The sequence below is a fragment of the Cydia amplana genome, chromosome Z (assembly GCF_948474715.1).
Source record: "Cydia amplana chromosome Z, ilCydAmpl1.1, whole genome shotgun sequence".
Lineage (NCBI taxonomy): Eukaryota > Metazoa > Arthropoda > Insecta > Lepidoptera > Tortricidae > Cydia > Cydia amplana.
In genome coordinates this window covers 4,564,568-4,592,239 of record NC_086096.1, presented here as the reverse complement: position 1 = coordinate 4,592,239, position 27,672 = coordinate 4,564,568, and the positions used below count along the sequence as shown (strand labels likewise).

Sequence of the window (27,672 nt, the reverse complement as noted above, 5' to 3'; positions counted from 1 at the left end):
GTTAATATAGTTTGGCCCTGTTATAAACTCTTGTCATTGTCGTATTACTTATTCCACCAAAACTTGGTTGGAACCAAGGAATGAATTACGTTGGTTGTGTTGGTATAATGTCAGCAATATTAAAACGTGTTTTTAATTTTGTTGCATTATGTATTTTCTGTCCTTCACACTCATGTGCATGCATGTGGCAACTCTATAAGTATAATTGCTTTTAGCCGCATTATGTACAGTCTGGCAAAAAAGAGTAGAAATTAAAAAGTGGAAATACTGTAGTGTCGTCCCTTTCAAATCAATCTAAGAAACGGGATGACACAAGCAGTGTAGCCACTTTTTAATTTCTACTCCTTTTTGCCAAGCTATATGTTACCGTACCGCACCGTCTACTTCAGTATTCAAATTCGAGGCACGAGTTTCTCATAGACTTGACGCATCTAAACCGGTATATTTCTTAACACATTGAACATAGGAAACTGTCGGTTGTTTTCAGACTAAGACAGAAATTCAGCCGAGTGAGTTTGTTGATAAAGCACTACGACGCGTTTTCGGGTCCGCTGCGGGTGACCTTCGTCCGGTCTCACGCTATTAACGAGTTAGTGTACTTGTCTGTGTTGCGTCCTGTGAGTCCGTAGGTCGGCCTTGCACTATCGGTCACTTCCGAATAGCGAACTTAGGATACAAGTAGCGTAGCGATTGCGTTCCCATTGCTTCGTGCGTAGCTATTAATACATTCAGTGCCAGCGCGAGCTACGCGCTACGAGCGTAGCCTATAACACGCGAATCGTATGTAGCGAAAAGCGCCTACGAACAGTGAACTCAATGTTAAGGTCAATACGGATAAGTGCGGCTCCGGGTTAAGTGCAACTAGCCTTTACACCGGAGCCTGTATACATATTGAATACAATACAAATCCTCTTTATTGCACAACCTCAATAAAACATTTACAGAGAGACACACATAGTACATGAAGACAGAGGTAACAACAGGCGGTCTTATCGCTTAGTGTAAGTGTAGTTCGATTAGTGTTTATTGCGAGTTCATACCAGCAGCAAATGTATGAACTCGCAATAAACACTAATCAATGTGTAAATAGGCCCCAATGTGAAGGAGTTACACTTATCCCGTAGCCACAATTATCCGTACTGACCCTAGTTGATGATTGTTTTGAACACAGAACATATTAAAGAAGTTAGAATGGTGATCGCGCGCAGTTAGTATCGGAACCGGTGTCGTCGCTCGTTCCTCTCCACATTACTTGCATGGATGTTTACTTAGTTTTTCGGTCAGCGCGGGCGAGTAGCATGCGAGCGTTTGCTCAAAACCGGCGGCGACACGTACCCTGCTCGCATCGCCATTCTAACTTGTTCTGTGGTTTTTAATACCTCTCTGCTGCCTAGCTCGTCACAGGTTCGAATGTGACACTATTATGATTAGATTGTTTAGGGGCGTAGCAAAAACAAGCGTTTATCGACTAACGCCGATCGAAATGTAAAAATGTGTGCTAGCGAAAAGTCACGTGATCATAACCCATACAATTATTTAAGTTTAGATTGACGTTTTCTATAACCGATTGTCTCCTGGCTAATGAAGCTAGCTATGTTTTCATATAGCAGTGAGGTATAATTTTAATTTCTGATTTTGTTACTAAGAATTCGTTATCAAATGCAACAGAACTGTGATTTACTCGAAAAAAGAACCTTAGTTGAAGTTCATTATCTTTCACTCATTATATAATGAATTTGCACTTATTAATTTTGCCAGATACACGCCATTATATACAATCTATGTATATAAAAGAGTTAAAGAAAATACTACCTACATTCCAAAAGTTTAAACAAAGCCTTTTAAGATTAATAATTCGGCAGTTATGTTACTCGTACATATTTTAAATTCTGATGTAGGTATAGTTCGTTTTTTTTAGCATTAGAAAGAACTTGAAAGAAGGTAAGCGATTTTGACATGTCTTTTAATTGAAAAACACTTTTTAAAATTCAATAACTATTACTTATGAAAGCAGAAGACTATAAAAGATCGTATTAGATTCATAATTGTTACATATTTACCGTAACTTATTTTTAAAATGTGTTTTTCAATTAAAAGACACATCAAGATCGTTTACCTTATTTCTAATGCTAAAAAAAACGAACTATAGTACAAAACAGGCCGTCTCAGCAGAACCTAATTTTCGCTATGAGGTGACCGATATTGCAACAGGCAAAGATAGATTGGTTCGGTTTAGGGTTCAGTGTGCTTGACTATATTTGTCTGATCTGAGGCAGGTTTTATAGCAAATGTATTCATTTATTAACTCACATTTATAGACGGGTCTAACGCGAAATTTATTCAGTTACCTTTATTTACCGACGTTTCGACACAGGTCTCACTGGTCATGGTCGCGGCTAACTGATGTCCCAGCAAAATGTCAAAACAGAGATTTGTGCAACTATCTATAAATCTATCGTCTATAAATGTGAGTTAATATGTATTCAAAACGCGAAGGTTTTAAATATTAAAATGTATTCATTTTCCATTAAAGTGACGTTAACATTATTTTATTTAGCATCAGGTTCTGTAGTTAGTATATTTTTAGAGCACAGAAAACATTTGACGGAACTAATATTGGGTACAAAAATAATTAGTCACGAGTCGAGAGAAATTAATACATTTTTACTGGTTTAATGTAATGCTAATGTTATTACTTATTGTAGTTGTGCAAAACGTACTGCAGCGGTATCATGGTCGCATTTTTATCACCTGTCATGCCATGCGTCACTTTCGCACTTACATATTTGTTAGAAGGTGACAGGCATGGTGACAAATGATAAAGAGTCGACCATCTTAGCCCTACTGGTTTATAATTTTTCTCGACCTGCGAGGTTAGGTTAGAGGTGAGTTAAACAAAGGAATATGATAGGATTTGTAAAGTATAATTAATAATGTTTTTGACGCAAACTCGAAGCTGAAACTGACGACTACAGACATTTTTTTTTATGTGGTGTAAAAATCTTCATGGAATATGATAATAAAAAACCAAAACATTAAAAGTTTAAAAACTGGAAATGGCTCGTCTACGAATCAAGACTAAGACGATTGGGAGAAAGTCAGAAGAATCAATTTATACCCACCCGTTCTTATTTTATTCAACTGATGTTTTATAAGAGCGTTAGAGTCGGGCCAAGCTAACTATGCACACATTGGCACATACTTTACACACACACACGGCACATGGTGCCGTAGTGTGGACGTGCTCCCATAAACGTCAAATTGTTATGAAAACGGAACGTTTATAGTGTCTCAAAGAGAGTAGGTACAGATGTAGTGCATAATTATTTTCCAATGTAGTTTCACGGAAACTTACGACCGTGTCTTGCTATTTCATTCAGTCTCGGTGCAAAAAGTACTGACATTAACTGAACTAGCATGACAAATACGAACATTTCCGAGAAAATACGGTGGAAAACAATAATGAACTAGACTGCCCTCCTAAAGATAACTGCAATAACTAATTTTGAAATCTCATTCGATTGTGTGACACATTGAGAACAAGGTAGGTATACAATTAAATGACATTTTAATATGAGTTATTGCACTTATCGTTAGGAGGGCAGTAGAGCTGTACAGAGTTATCTTGGACAGACTCTAGAGCTAAAAATATCTTTAGAGTTTTACTCGTCAACGTACGTAATTTGTTGTCCTGGCTTCGTTCATCAATTTCATTAGCGAATGTGGGAAATAATGATTGTGTTTACAAGATATTATATCGATATTAACATACTAATCATTCATCATTCAGTCGTGTTGCTGCGACCCGCGTCTAAGAATTTCACGACACATCCTGTTGTGTTATAACTCTAACTGTAACTACATTAACTTAGGGCTATAACACACGTGTGCTTAAACACAACACAAAACTATTGGAAAAGAAATAATAATTTGCTTTTGATACGATATCTTGCGAGAGTACAGCCCTACACATTCCCACATTCGCATCTGTCGTAAGCCTAACACTACAGTAAAGAAATTTGATTTCTGTGCCACTTCGTACTTTATCATAGTGACAATCAACTTGAAAGCCACTAGAGAACTCATTATTATTTATTATATAGTTATATTGTTACTGTGACAAGGAATGAAGTCGCAAAGAAATCAAGATTCCTTGACCGTACAATCTTACATACAGTGCTACGATTAGAGCTTTGGCAAACAAACTGTTTGGATATTTAGAGTGTGGGCATTTTTTACCTTCTTTAATACGAATAATTATTTCTGTTGCTGATGATAAAAGAATATTGCCTAGGTGCATAGCTTTAGGTATTGAAATAATGTTGCTTAACAAACGTTGATGCAACGTTACGCTATGAGAGGCATTTTTATTCTAACTTGTACTTTGGAATCAATGTAATAGACAACGCCAAAAACCTCGAAGTCCTAGGGATTTTTACCTTTTCATGCATTTTGAATGAAATTGCGTGTTCAGTATCGCATCCATGGGACTTAGAGGTAACTTTTCCGCTGACGCAATATCGCGTTCGCTGGCGTGGTTAGATCGTGTTTAATTATCCCTTTTTTGAATATGTTAACTGTCGACGTACATAACTAAGGGTCGGTTGCACCAAACTCACCAAACTGTTTGTCATCGTTGAAGACTTCGCTAAAAATTGTATGGAAAGTTTCATAGTAAACCGCCGCGACGTTGATCAGTCTGTCTAGTGCGGATGGTGGCAACTGGCACTTAGAACTCTTTCACGATGACAAACAGTTTGTTGCAAACGACCCTACGTAAATGAAAACGTAAGTCTCATGATGGCGTAACCGCTGCGTCACCGCTCCGTACGGTCCGCAAACCGTAGCACTGTAGCATGCTTGTGTGTTGTGAACAGTTTCTATCAGCGCTACCGCGACGTGACGGCGCGTATAAAGGCCTCCTCCTGCCCCTCTATACCCCCGCCGCCGCTCGCTGAGAAGGAGACTAATGATACTAACGTGGACGTGCAGACAAGGTGCCTGACTTGTTGGCTTCGGTTTTGGATTCATTGTGGTTTTATGAAAGAGCAGGTTCAGTGGAAATTATTTGTGGGTGTAAGAAACGAGACTCTTGCGTGCTAGGGTACATATTATTAATTTCGGTGATACTACTTTGCTGGCGCACGCGCTGCTTCTGATAGAGAGACAAGCTTAGATTGCTGGCTACCCTCACTTATTAACCCTTTGACCGCCTAAGACGCAAAATGGCGCACGCGGCTACAACCAGATATCAACCTTCGTGCATTCTGACAAAGTTCACGATGACGCGCCGTGGCGTTCAAAGAAGTCAGGGCGCTCTACGACGTCATACGTTTAGTCGTAACAACATTGTCAAACAGCGCTTGACAAGTTAGTTATCGCATAATCGATTTGTAAAACCGTGCAACGAATTATTTTTGTACATACAACATAGACTAGGAATCCTCTAGACGTAGTTTAGAGCAATTATTTCATGAAACCGATGGTGCCAAAAATACGGCGGTGCGGGGGGACGAGGTGAGCGAACCCCGACTCGAAGATGGAGTAAAACTACCGTATAAGTGGCAGAGGGGGTAGCGTTACTATGCTCAGTCTAGAGGATGTCTTGTCTGTGACATACAACTTTTAAAATCAATGTCTTCCGAAAGTATAAATGAGTCGCACGACAAAGTTTCCACTGTCCAGATCTTAATGTATGTACCTACTTTGAATCCAGAACCGACCCTAACACTACATTGTTACATTCATATTAAACATTTCATATTAACTTCATTTAAGATCAATTCAACCGTATCATCTTGTGTACTAAGTACTAACTTTGCATCTCCATTTTCCAATTGTACAGTATGTGTGTTTGAATTACAGAATATGTTGATCTTGGATGAACCCTGACTTTGTTTGCTATGTTTCTGTTATAAGCTAGGGATATTCGCACAGATCTATCAGTCAGATATGTCTGCCATAAATGTATGACACGGATTAGGCGCAGATGTGCGTGTGAACAGATTTCTGTCAGACACATTTGTGCCTTATTATGCCATTAATATGCAAATTTTCCCACTAGGAATTGTGTTCCACAGATATTTTATTCGTCTTCAGTTCTGAGTTCTGACGGACACATTTGTACGTATATCCCATACGCGCTCTATATGTAAATGTGTACAGTATATATGTGTATGGGTTATATACAGGTATTCTATACGTACGTTTATTTATTATGTAGCTAGACGGGATGATGTGTAGAGAAGATAGTGTGTCTATTATACGAAATTATTGCAAAATCAATTTTTAATTTTATTATACATATCAAGAGTATGTCAAACCAGCATCAACTTATAAATATATATATATAGTATAGTGTAATAAATATATAATTTAGTCCTTGTTGATTTTTCTGGTGGTTGGACTTTTAGTTGGATTGAGTTCAGATTTTCAGAAGTAGTTCAAGAGATCTTATAGTAGAAGATTTCGTCGCTATACTTACTCAACCTCATATCTGCAACAATCATTTGATGGAAATGTCGCTTTTCTTTCATTCGGAATACGGGTGTTTTTGCCATCAAATGAGTGTTGCAGATACGAGGTTGAGTAAGTATAGCGGCGATTTATCTTTCTATGTATTTAATATTGGTATTATTAGTAAGCATTTGGTAAGCGTCAACATATTGGCAACGTATATAGATTTTGACTTGTTTTACTTTCCATATAAACGACAATTGGCATTAATAAGATTATGTCTATAAGTGATAACCGAAACTCACTAATTACTACCAAAGTTCAGTGCCATAGTGAACCGTTTTTTTTGCACTTTATGATTATTTATGTCATCTGATGATGTATTAGTTCAATACCTTACTTATAATGCAGTATTTTGGCGCTTTAACTTATATTTTTTACGTTTACATTTAATCGATTCATACACTGGCAGCGCGATGTGCGTTAAACGGAACGATAATGAATGAATGAATGTTTATTTGCAACAAACAAGCGTACATATATACGTGTTGCATTTTTGTTTTCGAACGATCCTTGTTTTGCCATGACTGGCGTACAAAATATTGTTTTTATACTAACTAAATTGACTATGTACAATATACTATAAGCCTAAACTTATACACTACGATTTTAATTTTAATTTATAATTTCATGCAAATCATGCAATTATAATATACATAATGTGTAGCTCCATTCATTCATTAATTCATTTATATGCTCAAGGTGTTTTATTATTATTCTTTCGTTCAATGACAGGGTCTGAATCGACGACGTATAAAACCAAAAGTCACAACCGAATACTAACTATTTTTTCTCCGCACAGAATAAACTCGACAGCGGAGAAGCGAGAGCGAGACGCCAACACATGGAGTCCCACGTCCACCGCCGCCAATACCAACACAACCAATACCAATACCACAACACAGACCACTGTCAGGAGGTATGTACTGTACAAACAGCGACACTACTGACTGTACATCAGTGGACCTTATTACAACAGGCATAAGGTCCGATGTACAGTTAACAGTGTGGGCCATCGCATCGTACCATCGTACGCGGTCATAGTCCGTCTAAGTGTAAGGCCTGAGTAGACGCTCGAAGCGGAGCGTTCGGCGGGGCGTGCAGCGTGGCGTCGGGGTCAGGAGTAATTTGAGCAGCGTGCACTAAGGCCGCTCCTATACGCTTGCATTTGTTTAACATGCACGCCGCACGCCCCGCCCCGCTGCACGCCCAACTCGAGCGTCCACTCAGGCCTTACACTAAGGGAGGTCGCACACGGCGACTATGCAGCGATTCAATCATGCGCGACTGAATCGATGCATGTGGTCCATTGTGGTATTAGCAACATGCGACAGAAGCGATATAGTGGCGATACAAACGCGCGACTGTAGTCACGCTGTTTTAATTCAGCATCGCTGTAATATGTAGCCGTGGTGACAAGCTAACTACAGAATTTGACAAAACAAAGTGTGGATGGAGTTAGACCAAGATAAGTCTGCAACGATTTTACAATACCGCTACTTTGTATTTACCCACTTGAGGGATTGGTTCTCAAAAAGGAAAAAAACATAGTGTCTCAGTCTTAGAGTGGGCAAGTACTTATAAAACGGTGCAGTATGTACAGTCAGCAGCAGAAGTTGCTAAGCGGGAGAGGTGTTCAAAATTACCTTGGCACGCTCTTAATCTCGTAAGAATAAAGTCGCGTCAAGATAATTTTGGAAACCTGGCCCGCTTAGCAACTTCTGCTGCTGACTGTACGAGAAAAGCCCAATAAGTTAGTGCCTTCACTTTATACAAGCGTTCTAAAATTTCTGTACATAATGTTTGTCAATATACTTTTTTACCATCGCTTGTCTAAAGTCTATAGTCCACTATTACTGATATACTTAGTGCATTTTCTCTTGTTTCATATCTCGTGTACAGACGCCATCAGATATATCGGAGCGGCCAAGGTGTTCGCAATATCTGAACACGCACTCTAACGCCCTGACAATAGAGACGTGTTTAGATATTTGTGACCGCCTTAGCCGCTCCGATATATCTGATGGCGACTGTACAAACAGCAACACTCTTAACTGTCCATCGGTGGACCTTATGCCTTTTGTAATAAGGGCTACGAATTGTCAGTTAACAGCGTGGGCGATGGTACTCTGGTCATTCATAGGTACTTAGACAGATTTGAAAATAGCATGTTCTTCAAAGATAAGGTTAATTATTATAGCATAGTGATATACAGCGCGTAGCTTATCGGATGCGGAGAACCCCCACCAAACTGCCGCCCGGGAACATTTTCAAGTTTACATGTTTAATCCCGTTTGATTGGCCTTACTTTTAGTTAAGTATTGGCATAGAGAAATATAGCAAGACAAGAGTGCTCACTCCATACATCAGTTTTGGTACCAAAAAGACTATTATTTTCAGTGTCGACTTCAGCACCGAGTAGCGGAATTATCAGTACTGCTACTTGACAATAGATGTAGCACCGACCGGAAAGTCTTATGTTGTTGAGCAAAAGACTTTCCTGAGAATAATAGTATTTTTGGTACCAAAACTGATGTATAGAGTGAGCAATCTATGTATTTTTTCTCTATGGTATTGTGTATGACCATAGCATATACTATAGCATAGTGATATATCGTAGCTCCTCGGACGCGGAGAACAGTAGCAATTCCACGTGTCCAGCTCGGGGACCCCGACCAAACTGTCGCCCGGGAACATTTTCAAGTTTACATGTTTAATCCCGTTTGATTGGCCTTAATTTAGTATTGTGTATGACCATAGCATATACTATAGCATAGTGATATATCATAGCTCCTCGGACGCGGAGAACAGTAGCAATTCCACGTCCAGCTCGGCGACCCCGACCAAACTGTCGCCCGGGAACATTTTCAAGTTTACATGTTTAATCCCGTTTGATTGGCCTTAATTTAGTATTGTGTATGACCATAGCATATACTATAGCATAGTGATATATCGTAGCTCCTCGGACGCAGAGAACAGTAGCAATTCCACGTCCAGCTTGGCGACCCCGACCAAACTGTCGCCCGGGAACATTTTCAAGTTTACATGTTTAATCCCGTTTGATTGGCCTTAATTTAGTATTGTGTATGACCATAGCATATACTATAGCATAGTGATATATCGTAGCTCCTCGGACGCGGAGAACAGTAGCAATTCCACGTCCAGCTCGACGACCCCGACCAAACTGTCGCCCGGGAACATTTTCAAGTTTACATGTTTAATCCCGTTTGATTGGCCTTACTTTAGTATTGTGTATGACCATAGCATATACTATAGCATAGTGATATATCGTAGCTCCTCGGACGCGGAGAACAGTAGCAATTCCACGTCCAGCTCGGCGACCCCGACCAAACTGTCGCCCGGGAACATTTTCAAGAACTTCTTCAAGTACTGTTGAAATGTTGCTTGGTGTGTTATGCTTGCGGCGTTTTGTCAAATCACTGCTTTTGATCTAAAACTATCATTTATTTATTGTTTGTGTAGTCAGCAAGAAGCGGATCAGACTACGCGTCAAAAGTATCTACCATTCTCTAACAGCTTAATAAAAAGTGAGGTCTGTGTCTGTACTTCTGAACGTGATCTCATCTTCCTCGCATTATCACGGCATATTGCCACGGCCCATGGGAGTTCGGTTCGCTTGACAACTAATCCCAAGAATTGACATAGACACTAGTTTTTATGAAAGCGATAGCCATCTGACCTTCCAACAACTAGGCCTTATTAGGATTAGTCCGGTTACCTCACGATGTTTTCCTTCACCGAAAAGCGACTGGTAAATATCAAATGATATTTCGTACGTAAGTTCCGAAAAACTCATTGGTACAAGCCGGGGTTTGAACCCGCGACCTCCGGATTGAAAATCGCACGCTCTTTCCGCACTGTTCATACGCGATTTGTGAAGTTTTATATCTATTTGGAAAATAATTCCAGGGTGACAGATACCTTCTGACGCGTTGTTTCATCCGCTACTATGATACTGACTGTACAGTCAAATCCGAAAGTCACGGAGCGCACGGCCCGACCGTGCTCGCTCGGTCCGGACGCTGACCGCCATACTCTTGTTTTAACCAAAGTATGGCGGTCAGAGTAGGGGAGGTAGGGGACCATTGGACTCCCTTAAGCATCGAGTAGGGTGACTGCTATAGTTATGGCCACTACTTAGTAATTGGTCACTAATTAGTAATTGGCCACTACTTAGTAATTGGCCACTCTAATGGCTCCTCTACACGATGGGCCAACGCCGGCCACTCCAAGGGACGCAGCCATGCGGTAGAATGAGATAGCAATATCACTTGCTCCCTCTAACGCATAAATGCGTCCCTTGGAGTGGCCGGCGTTGGCCCATCGTGTAGAGGAGCCATTAAACATAAGGATTGGCTTATTTTTTCTGATTCATAGGAGTGGGCAATTACTATGTAGTGGCCAATAACTGTAGCAGTCGCCCTATGTACGCTCGGAGCGTGCGTTTTGTGGCCGAGGCGTAAGAAAAAACGGTTCACCGAGTCATCATTATCACTCTTGCATATTCGAGGCTGATAATGATAACGAAATTTAAATTTTCGCGATCGATCCTGCGCCATATGTTTTATGGATGTCAAACTTCCAAATAAAGTAGTGATTTGATTGAAACTAACAATAATCATTGCGTACTTCCACAAAGAGCATAGTTCTGTTTTTGTTTTTCGTTTTAAATTTAAATAGTTAATATTTTTGCAAACGCTCGATCACCCCGTACAATTATTTTTCAGTTTGTAAACGTAATATGTTTGTCGCGTTTTGCAATAATATTCCAACGATCTCTCTCCCACTGCCCAAAACAGAGTGAGATAATATTAGTAGGCTAGGATTGTGCTACTAGTTGTGCTATAGTCGGATTATTCCTATTTGCATTATTTGACACATTATGACTGACGTTTATAGAGATGTAACTAACCCGAATCGATTGTCACAGCAAGCGATTACGATTGGATGGCACCTAGTCTGTGGTATCGAATTGTGACGTTTAATGAATTTTTATTTGAGATTTAAATAAAGCTAGAATTATATGGTTAATAAATAATAATAAGAAAATATAATAAATTTAATAATGCTTTGTTGCGACCTAAAATGAAAATTTTATATCGATTTACTTAGACGACTACCGATTTATAACGGCGGTTTCCGGCCAAACCTAAATTTTAAAAAAAAGACGTAGAACGTAAACGTTCGCAGTGCAATTGTCTTCCTTTGTGATTTAGATCTTGCACCATTTTACGTTGTATTGCTGTTGTGAGTGACATGTGTCAAATAATACAAATAGGAATAATCCGACTATAGCTCCTTAGTTAACATTATCAAATTTTGTAACAGTTGTTGTTAACTATTTGATTTGAAATCAGATTCCTTTTTGTTTCTGCTTGTTGAGAGCTAAACAAAATATGAGTTGTTTTTGTTTTACAGACAGTTTTTTTTTATAATAATGTAGAATATTGCATGAGCATGCATTTTTTTTGCTATATTTTAAAGATATAGATCAAATTTATCTGAATAAAGAGCGAATACTCATCGTTAATATCCGAATAATACTTATGGTAAAATTATTTTATTTTTTCCACGCTTTTTTCAATTGATTCTTTAAAAGACAAATTTTGCTCAGTTCAGAAAAGTTTGCCCCACAACAAACTCCCCTACACGCTTAGTAATAAGCCTGAATATTGCAGGTCATTCGTGCCGCCAGTGCGCGACGAGGAGAGCGAGACGCAACGAAAGGCGCACGCCAAGCGAGTGAGGGAGACAAGGCGATCGACGCAGGGCGTCACGCTCGACGAGATCAAATCCGCGGAGCAGCTCGTCAAGAAAAAGACTGGCAATGGCACCACAGAGGTAAGAGCGAGACCCAACGAGCGAGGGAGGGAGACGGGGCGATCAACGCAGGGCGTCACGCTCAACGAGATCAAGTCAAGAGCAGAAGACTGGCATTGTCACACAACACAACACACACAAAGGTGTGAGCGAGACGCAAACGCAGGGCGTCACGCTCGACCAGATCAGGTTAAGATCAGCTCGTTAAGAAGAAGACTGGCACCACAGAGATATAATAAAACTAAATTCAGGTGCTACTCCAGGTACAGAGTCTATGAATTGGCTGGATTAAATCAAATTAATTTATATTATTTTATATTTTCCCACCATTTTTGTTAAAAGCACTATGACTTTGATGGAATACTATTTGCTTGGTTCGTACTAAATTAAACATAATCCCATGGCCATCCATTTTAAATACATACTCAGCCTGCCAATGGCTGCATTCCCCACCTGCCGGCACAGAATAAATAATAGTACTAGGTACAGAAGACTCACTCTCTAACAAAACGCGTCTGTTACGATCAGCACAGATATGGCCGCTAGGTGGCGACAGCGCCACGCGCGGCTTATGGCTAGCCACCAAAATTGGTGTGGAACGGATGTACTTTTAGCTACCTGTAGCAAAGCGACGAAATCGCGGAGTGAGCCACGCCTGCTGCCGGGCTAGCACACGATTGGCGCGACAGTATCTCGCGGCGAGATAGACTACCCGTCCCTTTTTAATTAACATAGAAAAAGACGAGTAGTCTATATCTCGCCGCGAGATACTGTCGCGCCAATCATGTGCTAGCTACATGGTCTTACTTGGGTGGATCAACTATTTCTTGTTGTTATTCTGTTCGGTCAGCCAAGAGACAATAGTAGCATAGTTTGTTAGAAGACATTGTACACCACCTTCTGACACGCTTGGTAGACGACCCTCTATAGAAAGGGTTTATAAGTTTCACAAAAAAGCGTGTTTGGAGAATTTAAATGCCTAAAAATCAGGTTTGAAAGAGTGACCCAGGGCCACTGACAATCCAACCTCTAGACTGAGCTTAGGCCAATTCTTTCATGAAACCGATGCTGCCAAAAATACGGGGGTGCGGGGGACGAGGTGAGCGAATCCCGTGCCGTGATTGGTCCGTTCAAAGACACGGACCAATCACGGCACGGGATTGACTCGAAGATGGAGTAACGCTACCGTATGTGTGGCAGAGGGGGTAGCGCGACTATGCTATGTCTAGAGGTTGGATTGTCTGTGCCCAGGGCAACGAGTGACAAGAAAAAGTTGATTCACCCACTTGGTACATTATTGTAATAGTGTAATTAGGCCATGACTGGACAATAATGTACTAATTAAAAGAAAATCTTTATAAATTCTAGTCGCCCGCGCCGGCTAGTCCCAAGAAAGAGGAACCTTCACCGGCCCCCGTTGAAAACAACTCGGTATGTACCTTTCTAATACTAAACATTTACAAAATAATCTCTATGGGTAAAGGAAGGACGCTTATACTTCGTTTTTTTTTAGCATTAGAAAGAAGGTAAACAATCTTGATGTGTCTTTTAATTTAAAAACACATTTTAAAAATAAGTTACGGTAAATATGTAACAATTATGAATCTAATACGATCTTTTATAGTCTTCTGCTTTCACAAGAAATAGTTATTGATTTTTAAAAAGTGTTTTTCAATTAAAAGACATGTCAAAATCGCTTACCTTATTTCAAGTTCTTTCTAATGCTAAAAAAACGAACAAGGAATTTCGGAAGGAAGGACACTTAGTACAAGGAACACTGACCTGCCTGCTGCCATCACCATCGCACGCGCATAATAGGCTCGATGAAAATTTTTCATTTATGGTATCAATCAATCAGGTTTATTTTTAGGATCAAATGTCTATATGGGACCCATTGCATTAAAGTAATACAAAAGTCAGAAATGATAGTCAAAGTCCGACAGTCGTAATTCACTCGCGAAACGCTCCTAACAAAAAGATATGTGACCGTCACGTCGCGGTCACTGAGAGCCCATCTTGAAGTATGGACAAAACAAGAAATTTGCATTTTTGTCGGTGAAATATTGCTTTTATGTATATAGTTGCTATACAATATTTTTTGGATGAAATGTAAGGAAAAGAAAGGTACCCTTACTTTTATCGTTTTTGGAAGTTAAAAAAAAACTAAAATTTTGAAACTTTCAGGTCCTGTATTTTTGATATTTTTCAATATTTTATTTGAATATCCACATTATTGTGATAAATTGCTCGTTTGCTATCTATTTTACTAGATTTTGTTATAAAATTCAACATGTGTCATCATCCCTATTGCTATACAATCTTTTTTTGGATAAAATGTAAGGAATCGACTGGTATCCTTACTTATTTTACTTATTTACTTTTTGGAAGTAAAAAAAAAACTTAAATCTTAAAACTTTCAGGTCCTTTTTTTAGTGTTATTTCCATATATTATTTTATATCCACATTATTGTGACAAACTGCTCAGTTTCCGTCTACTCGTATTTTACTAGATTTTGTTATAAAATTAAACATGTGTCATCATCTCTATTATATTGATATCCCGGTCGCAGTGTCATTGACCGCTGTCATCATGCGGGACAGCGATATACCTCATGACGCACGAGCGATAGAGATAGGAACAGGCAGGTCTATGTACGAAATTCCTCGTGACAAGTGTCTTTTCTTTAATAACTATTTATATCTAGGTAATGGATATCTATGGGAATATATAAGTAATTTTCAGCATCATTATGGTTGCGGGGTAACAACTTATAATAATAAAGCATATTTATTAGTTTTTACAAAAAATCGATCATTAGGCTTGTCCTGTAAATACTTTTGGGTTTGATTTTTCAATAATTTTGTGTTTCACTTCAGTTTGGTCACTATTCACCGAACCCCGTTGTTTGTATTTATTAATTGATTAACTTTACAGTAATTAATACCGCAGTTGTAATTAAAATCTATCAATTTGGCCACCAACAATACATTATCGCCATTTACTGTTCTCATTTTTTGTCTCATTTCAGCTATAAAAAGTAATTCATCGATAAAATGTTCATTAGAACATATTTACCGCGATTACACTTTTAAGAAATAATCTCTAAGCATATGTAAGTTTGTACGTATGTTGCCATTGATAATAATATTTCAATGGATTTTATGTTCGTCTGAAGAAACTTTATTTCCGTTCTTCCAATGGATTCGTTAAAAAAAAAGGTTAGGAAGCCGTTTTTCCAAATTCAAAATTAAGAATAACGTAAAAGTATAAAACTTTGCCCTTCGCGTCCCAGTTCAGTAAAAGCGTAAGGGCTCATTTAGACGGTGCGAGAACTCGCATGCGAGCTTCATTACATTACGTCATCTAATCGGTCGGCTGAATTGATGTAACCTCAATGGTCCGCAATGTAACTAAAATCGAATACGAGTTCGTGCGCCGTCTAAATGAGCCCTAATAAATGTGCGTATGATGTGGTCAGACGCGGGACGTGGCGGTCACCGTCGCGCTGGCGTGCGCGACCGCCACCGCCACCGCGACCATCGCGCCGCACGAGCGCCGCCCATCGTGGCGGCTCCGGCTCGACCCGACCAATAAGGTGGCTAGCGGGGCAAGAGCAAACGCGACCATATTTTACTAACTTCTATTCTAATGTAGGGTAATTCGCCAGTAACCGGCCACCTGTTAGTAACTGGTCACCCTAAATTATAAATGAATGCTATTCATTTTAGTATAAGGGCGCCTGTACACGGTGCCGCTTCCGCGCCGACACCGCACCGCCGCCGCACTTCTGCGCTATGTACACGAGACGCGTAAAGCCCGCCTCCGCGCCGACACCGCACCGCCTCCGCGCCGCCTCCGCGCCGACGCCGCGCCGCCGCCGCGCCGCCGCGCCGCCGCCGCTCCTTCGCGCTATTGTATGCGGAGGCGCGGTGGCGGCGCGACGGCGGACTTTACGCGTCTCGTGTACATAGCGCGGAGGTACGGCGGCGGTGCGGTGTCGGCGTGGAGGCGGTACCGTGTACACGAGCCCTAAGGTGGCTAGTTATTGAAGGTTGGCCAGTTATTGAAACCTTATACTGAAATGAATTCTGTTTATAGGTGAATAGAATTCATTTTTAGTTTAGGGTGGCCAAGTTACTGGCGAATTATCCTAAATTCCACTGACTTCGTCCCCTATCTTCAGTCGAAACTTCAATCTTGAGGAGAAACCTTTGAAACAGTGCAGTACGTGCGTATTAATTAAATTAATCCTGCCTGTGTAAATGGACCGACGGGACCGTGCCCTTTTGAGGGTGTGCCACCTTGTCATAAATCGGAAACTTTAAGTTCAACATTTTACTCCAAACTGGTGCTGCCCCCTACAGTTCAGACATGCATTCTTGCGCGTTGTAGGGTCTGCCATCTTGTACTCTTAATCGAAAACTTAAACTTGACATTCAATCTGCGTCAATAAACGGGAGACTACAATAACGCACGCTCCTTATTAGAGTTGTCTCGATCTCGAGAACGTTCTCCTTTTTGTATGGAAAACGTTCTCCCTAAGCAAATAAGCATGTGCTGCCCCCTACGTCTACCTTACGTGTTGTAGGTTGCCATCTAGCGGTCTAAATAAAAAAGTAATCAAAATTTAAACTCGCCATTACACTTCGTGCCAATAAACAAGCTCCCGTGCTGCTCATTACAGTCTGAACTGTACAGTCAGCAGCAGAAGTTGCTAAGCGGTCCAGGTGTTCAAAATGATCTTAACGCGACTTTATTGTTAAGAGAATAAGAGCGCGTCAAGGTAATTTTGAACTTGTCGCCCGCTTAGCAACTTCTGCTGGTGACTACATTGTGTACGTAGAATATCAAATTTAAATTCTTGGTCGCGTTTGCTCAAGTCTCATTTGTTCGGAAATATTTCGAGCATGTTGTCAAAATCTCAACCTAGGCTATTAGGCTGCGATGTCGTGCCATATTGAAACATGCATGGAATATGTATATATTATGTTTATAATAACTGTGCTAAAATATTAACAATTCAATGTCCTTTACTTTATGAAGAAGAGAACCTCAAATTCGTATAAATGTTGGCTTAAATATATTTAAAATATTGCTGTTATACTCTATATGTTTAGTTTTAGTCATTGTTTTATAAATGAACGCTTTTTTGTAATACTAACACATTTATACTAATACTGAGGGCCTAGCATGTACATGTAACCCTTAAATGTGATTTTTTCAGGAAAAGGGACCATGGTGTCGTAGACTTTTACTTTGCGAAATGTCGCGTTTGTTTTTATAAGAAATTGATCTGTTGAAATACGTCACGTCCCATTTCGTAAAAAACACAAATATTTCAAGCTTTTTGGAAATGGTCATTTCATACTATGATATAAAATTATTTCGTAAAATATCTAAAAAGTCTGGTCTAGTACAACAAATGTTGAATTTTGTTATAATTTTCTAATTGTTTTTATCATGTTAAGAGTGCTATTACATTTCGGGGATGAGCGAGTTTAGGTATTTTACGCGCTGCGGCAGGCCCCGCGAGCTCAGTACGCCGATCCGTTCCACCGCATTTTCCCTCGGTCGCACTACAATGATGGATTAAACATTCTTGATCCGATCGTGAAGCATATTGAAATCAACCATAACAACACTAACTGTACTTTAATATCAAAGTCCTAAAAATGTTATTTGGTACGAAAATACTAAATCCAGTGCAACTATACATACTTATGTAGGTCATTATTACTAAAAAGAAATTATACGTAAGTACTTACTTAGGTACTCGCTTATTTTCATTTTTCGTCATTGCATATGGTATAGGTTGTATAGTGAAACTATTTTAGCTATATAATAAAACCTTTAATTTGTATCAACGAGGGTTTAGAAACGAGCTGGTACTAAGCATCTGATGATGAAGCCTGATGATGATGATGAAGGTGGTCACGGATACCAATCAACCATGTAGTAACATGATTAGGCTCGTTTGATTCGTCTCAACAAGATCTTTGGCACTAGGTGATACTCAGGGTCTGATGATGGAGCTGGAAGGTAGTCACCGGTACCAGTCAACCATGCAACTAAACCACTTCGTGTTTGGGCTCGTTTGATTCATTTCAACAAGATCTTTGACACAAGATATGACTCAGGGTCTGATGATGGAGCTGGAAGGTGGGCACCGGTACCAGCAGTCAACCATGCAACTAAACCACTTCGTGTTTGAGCTCGTTTTATTCGTCTCAACAAGATCTTGGACACTAGGTGATACTCAGGGTCTGATGATGGAGCTGGAAGGTGGTCACCGGTACCAGTAAACCATGCAACTAAACCACTTCGTGTTTGGGCTCGTTTTATTCATTTCAACAAGATCTTTGGCACAAGATATGACTCAGGGTCTGCTGATGGAGCTGGAAGGTGGTCACCGGTACCAGTCAACCATGCAACTAAGGGATCATCCATTAATTACGTCACACGCATTTCTAGGTTTTTTTACCCCTCCCGACCTTGTTACACTTGGTCACATTTTGCAAACCCCACCCCCCTGGTGTGACGTCACATTTTAGGCAATGTTGTTTTCAACGAAATCTACAATATTAACTCGGCATAATTTTTTTAATAAAAAAATATTTTTGATATATAAATATTAGTAATTTTATAACACAACGAAAGTTACTTACATCCAAAACCACTTATAGTGTTTGTTAAATGGGTAATTATACAACACCTATCGCAAACACATGAACTTCACTTCCTCACAGTAATCGTATATAGCCTTCCGCCATAGTACCATAGACAGTGACAGTTCTTTTTCACGGCTTTGCCGCCAACACAAGGACACACGAGACGGCGTATGTATGCTATTTAAGCCACTTGCATAACCGCATACACTACATCCCTCCCTTGAAGTAAATTAGATAAATAACAACAAGAAATAAAATAAACAAATCGTGGCACATTAAATCACAGCTTAACATTCGCTCATTATCACTATCATTGTGTTCTCTCTCAAGTATCAGTTCCTTCTTCCTCAACCTTCCTCTGAACAGCTTCCCACTGTCCTTCTACTCTTTTCAAGTGAACCACATTCCTTCTCAGTATATAGTATTTAACTGTACAGCGAATAAAAAAATATAAATTAATCTTCGGTTACTGATGAGGTTAAAGTGACATCACAATATTTGTGACTCCCCCCTCCCCCATGTCACAACATGTCACATTTTCTTGACCCCCTCCCTTCCCCTAAACGTGTGACGTAATTAATGGATGACCCCTAAACCACTTCGTGTTTGAGCTCGTTTGATTCGTCTCAACAAGATCTTGGACACTAGGTGATACTCAGGATCTGATGATGGAGCTGGAAGGTGGTCACAGGTACCAGTAAACCATGCAACTAAAACACTTCGTGTTTGGGCATTCAACAAGATCTTTGACACAAGATAGGACTCAGGGTCTGATGATGATGCTGGAAGGTGGTCACCGGTACCAGTCAACCATGCAACTAAACCATTTCGTGTTTGAGCTCGTTTGATTCGTCTCAACAAGATTTTTGATACAAGATAGTACTCAGGGTCTGATAATGGAGCTGGAAGGTGGTCACCGGTACCAGTCAACCATGCAACTAAACCACTTCGTGTTTGGGCTCGTTTGATTCGTCTCAACAAGATCTTTGACACAAGATAGTACTGAGGGTCTGATGCCATGGAGCTGAATGGTGGTCACCGGTACCAGTCAACCATGCAACTAAACCACTTTGTGTCTGGGATGACCACCTTCCAGCTGCATCATCAGACCCTGTGAGTTCTATCTTGTGTCAAAGATCTCGTTGAGAGTAATCAAACGAGCCCAAACACGAAGTGGTTTAGTTGCGTGGTTGACTGGTACCGGTGACCACCTTCCAGCTCCATCATCAGACCCTCAGTACTATCTTGTGTCAAAGATCTTGTTGAGACGAATCAAACGAGCCCAAACACGAAGTGGTTTAGTTGCGTGGTTGACTGGTACCGGTGACCACCTTCCAGCTCCATCATCAGACCCTCAGTACTATCTTGTGTCAAAGATCTTGTTGAGACGAATCAAACGAGCCCAAACACGAAGTGGTTTAGTTGCGTGGTTGACTGGTACCGTTGACCACCTTCCAGCTCCATCATCAGACCCTGAGTTCTATCTTGTGTCAAAGATCTCGTTAAAAGGAATCAAACGAGCCCAAACACGAAGTGGTTTAGTTGCGTGGTTGACTGGTACCGTTGACCATCTTCCAGCTCCACCATCAGACCCTGAGTTCTATCTTGTGTCAAAGATCTCGTTGAAAGGAATCAAACGAGCCCAAACATGAAGTGGTTTAGTTGCGTGGTTGACTGGTACCGTTGACCACCTTCCAGCTCCATCATCAGACCCTGACTTCTATCTTGTGTCAAAGATCTCGTTGAGAGTAATCAAACGAGCCCAAACACGAAGAGGTTTAGTTGCGTGGTTGACTGGTACCGTTGACCACCTTCCAGCTCCATCATCAGACCCTGAGTTCTATCTTGTGTCAAAGATCTCGTTGAGAGGAATCAAACGAGCCCAACCACGAAGTGGTTTAGTTGCGTGGTTGACTGGTACCGTTGACCACCTTCAAGTTCCATCATCAGACCCTGAGTTCTATCTTGTGTCAAAGATCTCGTTGAGAGGAATCAAACGAGCCCAATCACGAAGTGGTTTAGTTGCGTGGTTGACTGGTACCGTTGACCACCTTCCAGCTCCATCATCAGACCCTGACTTCTATCTTGTGTCAAAGGTCTCGTTGAAAGGAATCAAACGAGCCCAAACACGAAGTGGTAGTTGCGTGGTTGACTGGTACCGGTGACCACCTTCCAGCTCCATCATCAGACCCTGAGTCCTATCTTGTGTCAAAGGTCTTGTTGAGACAAATCAAACGAGCCGAAACACGAAGTGGTTTAGTTGCGTGGTTGACTGGTACCGTTGACCACCTTCCAGCTCCATCATCAGACCCTGAGTTCTATCTTGTGTCAAAAATCTCGTTGAGAGGAATCAAACGAGCCCAAATGCAAAGTGGTTTAGTTACATGTTTGATTAGTACCGGTGACCACCTTCCAGCTCCATCATCAGACCTATACTCCTATACTGTGGATGTGGACCTATATATGTATATTCTGAGATGTCATCAAAAACATTTGTATTCAGCCATTTTTTTCATTTAGTACCTATAAAATATCAGGTCATTACAAATATTTTTAATGCGGTCCGGTTGCATTACTATACTATATAAAACCAAATACACAGTAGTAGGATCAAAGTTTCTCAGTCGCCGTTTACACTCAGCGTCACGCACACAGTATAGCATTTTACACGGCGCCTGCCGCACACAACGATAAAAAACCTCGTCGACGCCGTTGTAAACGTGCGGAGCCGACCGACACACGTCCTACCTCTACAAGCTCTGCCGCGGCACTGAGCTCACGACCGCGCGTCATCGGTAATATTAGAGAGGTTTTCAAAAAAATGACAAAAAATTATAGTAGAATTTCATAAACACTAATGTATACCAACAGTATAAGCAAACGCTGCAGATTGCTTGAGTATGAAAATTACTTCGATATTAAGTAGAATTTCGTAGGAATTGACACTTGTTTCGGAGAGAAAATTGAGTTTGTTTTTCTTCGATTTTCTCTTTCTCAAAGGTATTTAGGAAAAATGTCAAAAGTAATTCCTAAAGTACAGGGTATTAGTAATACAAAATAGCCAGCTTTACCAGAGTAAACTTCTCAACTTTTACAAATACGAGCTGACAATTCAGTACTAGACGTGGTTTTTCGGAAACGACCATCAGAAAAAAAATCATTACTAATTTAATAAGTCCTTTTTCTAATATTTACAAAGTAATTCCTAAAGACAAGAAGACGCTTTTACTGGAACAAGTACTCATTATTTCTAATAATGAGCGTAAAGTACTGAATGTCATCGAGGAATATCATCAATTTTGCATTATTTCGACTTTCCTTGTGGGAGCGCTCTTAATATGTAATAACATCGACCTAGCCCCAAACTAAGCGAAGCTTGTACCTACTATGGGTACGATACACAGACTTATATAGATAAATACATTCTTAAGTAGATAGATACAAAGATATAGTTTGTCAAAGGACTGTCTCATTTCAAACATAGACAGAGAGAATCATACTATCTATGTCTAGTGTAAGACCCAAAAGAAAAGGATGACTATAGTTTTTTTTGTTCTTATTTACTGACAAATTGGTTTTTACCAACTATAACATCCATAACCCAGGAACATTTATAATGTATGAAATGGCCTCCGCTACAATCTAATATTCTTTGTCACATCATAGACAAATGTATTCTACAGACGCAAAAATGAGAGAAAAATATTGAATTAAAAAATTTGACAAATGTATGGATGGCGCAACACATTTTGTGGTAACTAGATATAGCTACCATATTATGTGCAGTTGTCATCTTTTACCTAATACACTTGTTTGCTTTACGCGTTTTTTTGGACCACGTCTTAGTATACATATATTGTTTTGTCTATGGTTACACTAAGGTAAGCAACTTTCAGCTACTAGGTAAACGCACCCACAAATAAGGGCGTAAATAGAATTAAGAAAGTAACACTACTTATGCTCGAATTAAATATGCGGATAATATGATTATGCCGCGGTAGGTCGCGGTGTCAGTATCATCAGTATGTAAATCGCTTTAGTAAATTAGACGCTCCAAATATAATAACGGCAGGTAAGAAGTTGATTTCAGTTTAATACGATTTAAGAATCAGTTAAATATGTTTGGGTTAGAAGTCGTTAACGTTGTTAGTTTTAGGACTTGCGTATTGAATTTAGCGAAAAGCAAAGTAGTCTTAAGGTTTATGCATATATAATTCAATTTATTTCCTTTTTTGTTCCAGTTTTACTTTATGATGAACTGTCCTATTGTGAATGCGTTTATTTGGTTCTGTTGTGTTAGCCCCGCGTTGTGGTGATAGTGAGAAAATTCTAGAATTTTCCTTTCCACTATTGAATGTATCCTGTCATTGTGTCGTTCCACCATTTTGTGTGTACATTTGTGATATCAATTATTTAGTATACGTTCACCAACGGTATACGTATTTATAAAGAAAAGCTTGTGGAATTGAAACTTTTATTTAAAAAAAAATGTGTTGTAAAATGAGCAAATTTTAGTATTCTAAATGCATAATGTCTTATTTAGTATCCTGGTCACGGCACCACAGAAAGTTGTCACGAGCTTTTTAAAATAAAGTCTTATAACGCTGGATCTTTTTAAGCCAGTTTCTGTTTCCTTTGTTCCCTGCGCATTTTAAACTATGGCGAACAGATTTGCGTTTTAAAATTACTTGATTGCACTAGGTTTTCGAAAGTCATGTTACTATGTACGTGTGTACAGTTTGAGCTGGAGGATGCGGGTCGGCCGCGCTCTACGGACGCGACCGTCACGCTGCCGCTGCGGCGCCCGCCCGCCGCGAGTACGGCCAACACCGCCTCGCCGCCGTCTAAGGAGGAGAGTCGCGCCGGTGAGTATTGCAGTGTGATAGACGAGGCCATCACCTAGCCTACCTTACCTAGGAGAGCAGTCTTATGACGCACGTAGGGTACACGCAAGGGCTCGGCAGACTCCACCGACTCACCTCAAGATCTCATGGACAACACCAAGAGTTCACCAACTCGCCACTCTCCTAGAAGAGCATCTGTGCTTAGTACATAAGTTACATAACATGATCATGAAGTTTTAGTCGCCAAGCCACGTCGAACGGCTCTTAATACGGGAGTTATAATGTTCGGGAAAACTGGCGTCTTTTTTGTGGACATTACAAAAGTTAACCATTTGGATACACATTTCTAAGACTTCATACAACTTTAAAGAAGTAGAAGGATTTAACGTGCCTACAAGGATAAAGTAAGAAAATTAGGCTTTAAAGTCCGTTTAATTATTTTATGATGTCCACAAGAAATTAGCATAACCTTAACTTGTACCTACTAAAAAAGTTCTTGTCCCACGGATCCTTCGAATGGATCGAAACATAATATATGGAGCTTTTAAGTGATTGACTTAGTGCCAGTTGCATCATTCGCACTTGACAGACTGACCAACGTCACCCAGCGCACCGCGGCGGTTTACTATAAACATTCCATACAATAAAATTTAGCGAACTCTTTAACGATGACAAACAGTTTGGTGCAACCGACCCTTAATATCTGTTGAAAAATATAATTAATAAATCTTTTTTTCTTACCAGGCGAAGATGAAAAAGAGCGCGAAAGCAGTTCGGAGAGCAAATCATCATCGAACGCCTCCCCCGCGAGCACGCAGGCCGCGATGAACGTGATCCAGCGCCGGCGCAGGCCCAAGCGGCGCTCCACCGGCGTCGGCCACGTCGACATGGACGTGAGTACCGGACACGACACTGTGTCACACACGCCCACAACAACTTCCGGGAATTTAATCAAAGCTTGCCGGATAATTTCAAGAAATTTAAAAAAAAAACAAGCAACAACGGTTGCACTCCGGGAGTGCCGATAGAAGTGAAAACTCACCTCACTATGTTACCGACGCCCGGTAACACAATACATACGTTTAGCGGAGGTATTCTATTTATTTATTATATTTTATTATCATTCTCGAATAAGATCACACTTTTTCATTGACATGTTTATTTACATACTGCCATGACAACGTCAAATTATTTGAACATAGGTAAAGAGTCTTGAAAAGGAGTCCGCAACATAAATGTCAAATAACATTGAGTTTTTCTTTATTGATTTAAATGCCATTTAAATTATCAGTGGCCACCTTACGGGGCTTACGGTCACGTGATCGCCTTACGCCCCTTACGGTCACGTGATCGCCTTACGCTGTCTCGAGTTTATCATTTTTTCCCCACCTCAAAAAGTGCACAGTGCCGCTAAAGAAATTTTCACTTCAAAAACAAGAAATGGAAAACTTATTTCTATGTTTAACTATAAGGAACGTATTAGAACAAATTAAATTATTTTCATAAAATATTACAAAGGACTGGGGCACAGGAGGCCTTGGTCACTTTTTCTTAGTATATGATATTTATTTAAGTTTATAAGGAACGTAATAAATATTCAATATGTAATTAATAATACTGCCTTTTCGCCGAACATTTTTGGCTACAATATTTTGAACTAATGTCTAGTTTGATGTGAATTATGATTGATTTATTTCTCAAATAGAACACGATCGTATTAAATGATTGACTAGGTTTGAAATGGCGGACACTCGCTCGGTCCCAACTTGTTACTCTAAACTAGAAGTGACAAGATGGGAATGCTCGTCTGTTCCGACATTTCACAACTTCAAATATAACCCTTAGGTTCTTACAATTTAAGTTTATTTCAGCATAACATGTCACCACTAGTTATCCGAATTTACTACAAACAGAACTCAAATTGATAGCAATATGCGACGTATTAACTGTGTTCGAGTTTCTTATTAGTGTACCTACGTCCAGTTAAGTGATAAATCTAGGTATCAAAGTCAATTATCATGATATTGGTAGAAGAGTTACGGATTTTCGCTATTGGTTCCTAGGCATTGAAAATATACCCTATATTTTTTATTTGTTCAGCAACTAATTTGGTATATTTTGCAGGACATTGTGAATGATCGCGGCGGGGGCGGAGAAGGAGATGGCGAAACAGAAACTGTGCAGGTAAGTTAGAGATAGCATGCATAATCATTACACATTGCAGCTCTCATACATGGCTCAATACACCATCAACAAACACAACCATCTACAATTCTCCAACAAACATCTACAATTCTACATTAGCCTTCAAGTTCGAAGCACGATTGTCTTCACATTGTCTTAGATCTGATGAATGATCTGAAGATGAATCTGCGGCTTCTTTCCGGATCTGTCGTCCGCATGTTCACCCTGGCCTTGTGTGAACGCCCTTGCAATATGTATTTATAAAATGCTGGTGACTTGCGGTATCCCAGACTGCGTGTAACCTGTGCCACCACAGAACTAAAAGGCAACATGGTACTGGGTGGATCAACTATTTGTTGTTGCACAATTTGATTGTATACCTTGTTCTACTAACACGATTGGTAAAAGGCCCTTTTTAGAAAAATATTATGACTACCACAACAAAGCTTGCTTGGCGAATTTAGATGCCTACAACTACGTATTAAAGAGTGATCCAGGAGAACGTAACCACATGGGAAAGAGTGGCAAGAAAAAGTTGATTCACCCAACTTATAAAGTGATAAATACTTAGGGCATTAAAAAACATATAGGTACTCTTAAACACGTAAAGTTTTTAAATGATGCTGGATTAAATTGGTAGTTTGCGACATAATTTCCTCGTCTTCAAAATTAGTTGTCGTTACAGCGAGGTCGATCGCCGAACAATGGGTGACGTATATTTAGCGAGGCGATTCGCTTCTGGGAATCCGTCAAAATGTACATTTGACAGGTTCGAAATAGAACGCAGGTGCCGATATAAATCCGCCGTGTTGTGACATCCCGATAAAAGAACAGAAATGTGTACAGTCAAAGAATTGACGTACCATTTAGTACCTTGTCACAGTGACAATCAATGTGCAAGTCGCTAGTCTGCAGTCTGTGCGGAAAGAGAAGAGTCGTGGAATCTACGACTCACTGTCACTGTGACAAGCTACGAAATGGTACTGGACTTAAATTTCTTGACTGAAAAAAAAACGGATAGGAACTTAGGAACCCTCCTGTCCATTTTTCCGGTCCTGGGAAGCGCAAGGTCGCAGATTTTGAAACCGAACGAAACAAAAAGAAATGCAACTCTATTCCAATTGGAAATGGTTTAAATTACACTGACCATGGGCCATGACGAAAATACATATAATAATAATAATATGATGATGATGATAGTAAAAACTCTTCAGCTAATGAATATCTATCACCAGCTATGTACACGGAACAAGGATAGGGTATCCTTGACTTTACTCGTTCAAAGTTTGAGACATTTTGTGCCAAAATAATGTCTATAGTTTTTAAATAGCTCAAGACGTATTTTGCAACTAGTAATTATGCAGTCTAGCGGAAGTGAGTAACTAGTTTTATTTTTCGTTTGTGAATCACATCTAAAATTACATAAGTACCTTATTGTTTCGAAAACGAGTCCACCAACTAAACACGCTTGGCACGTAACTTTTCGCATACACGGTTTGTGTAGGCCGAATCTCTCTTGGAAATCTTTTCGAGTACTTGGCAGTGCTTTACATGGGTATTTAGTCATTACTGATTTCGGAGAAACTTGGTCTATTTATGGCGCACGCCGGTTGCGGTT

At 40.0% G+C, this 27,672-nt stretch overlaps 1 protein-coding gene and 1 long non-coding RNA gene across 7 annotated transcripts in view; both read left to right on the top strand.

Moving 5' to 3' along the window:
• LOC134660964 (uncharacterized) overlaps positions 1-27,672 on the top strand; it is a 383,074-nt gene that overhangs the window by 169,624 nt on the left and 185,778 nt on the right. The gene's annotated exons all lie outside the window — the stretch shown is intronic.
• Positions 1-27,672, top strand: part of LOC134660887 (protein phosphatase 1 regulatory subunit 12A) — a 129,857-nt gene that overhangs the window by 71,964 nt on the left and 30,221 nt on the right. For 3 of the 6 annotated variants that reach the window (XM_063516737.1, XM_063516740.1, XM_063516736.1), the window contains 8 exons: positions 4,878-4,997; positions 7,319-7,435; positions 12,216-12,378; positions 13,726-13,788; positions 15,837-15,953; positions 23,765-23,891; positions 24,615-24,763; positions 25,995-26,054. In XM_063516737.1, coding sequence (XP_063372807.1) covers positions 4,878-4,997; positions 7,319-7,435; positions 12,216-12,378; positions 13,726-13,788; positions 15,837-15,953; positions 23,765-23,891; positions 24,615-24,763; positions 25,995-26,054 — 916 coding nt within the window. The remainder of the gene's footprint in view (positions 1-4,877; positions 4,998-7,318; positions 7,436-12,215; positions 12,379-13,725; positions 13,789-15,836; positions 15,954-23,764; positions 23,892-24,614; positions 24,764-25,994; positions 26,055-27,672) is intronic. The other 3 variants (XM_063516741.1, XM_063516739.1, XM_063516738.1) reach the window with 2 other exon arrangements.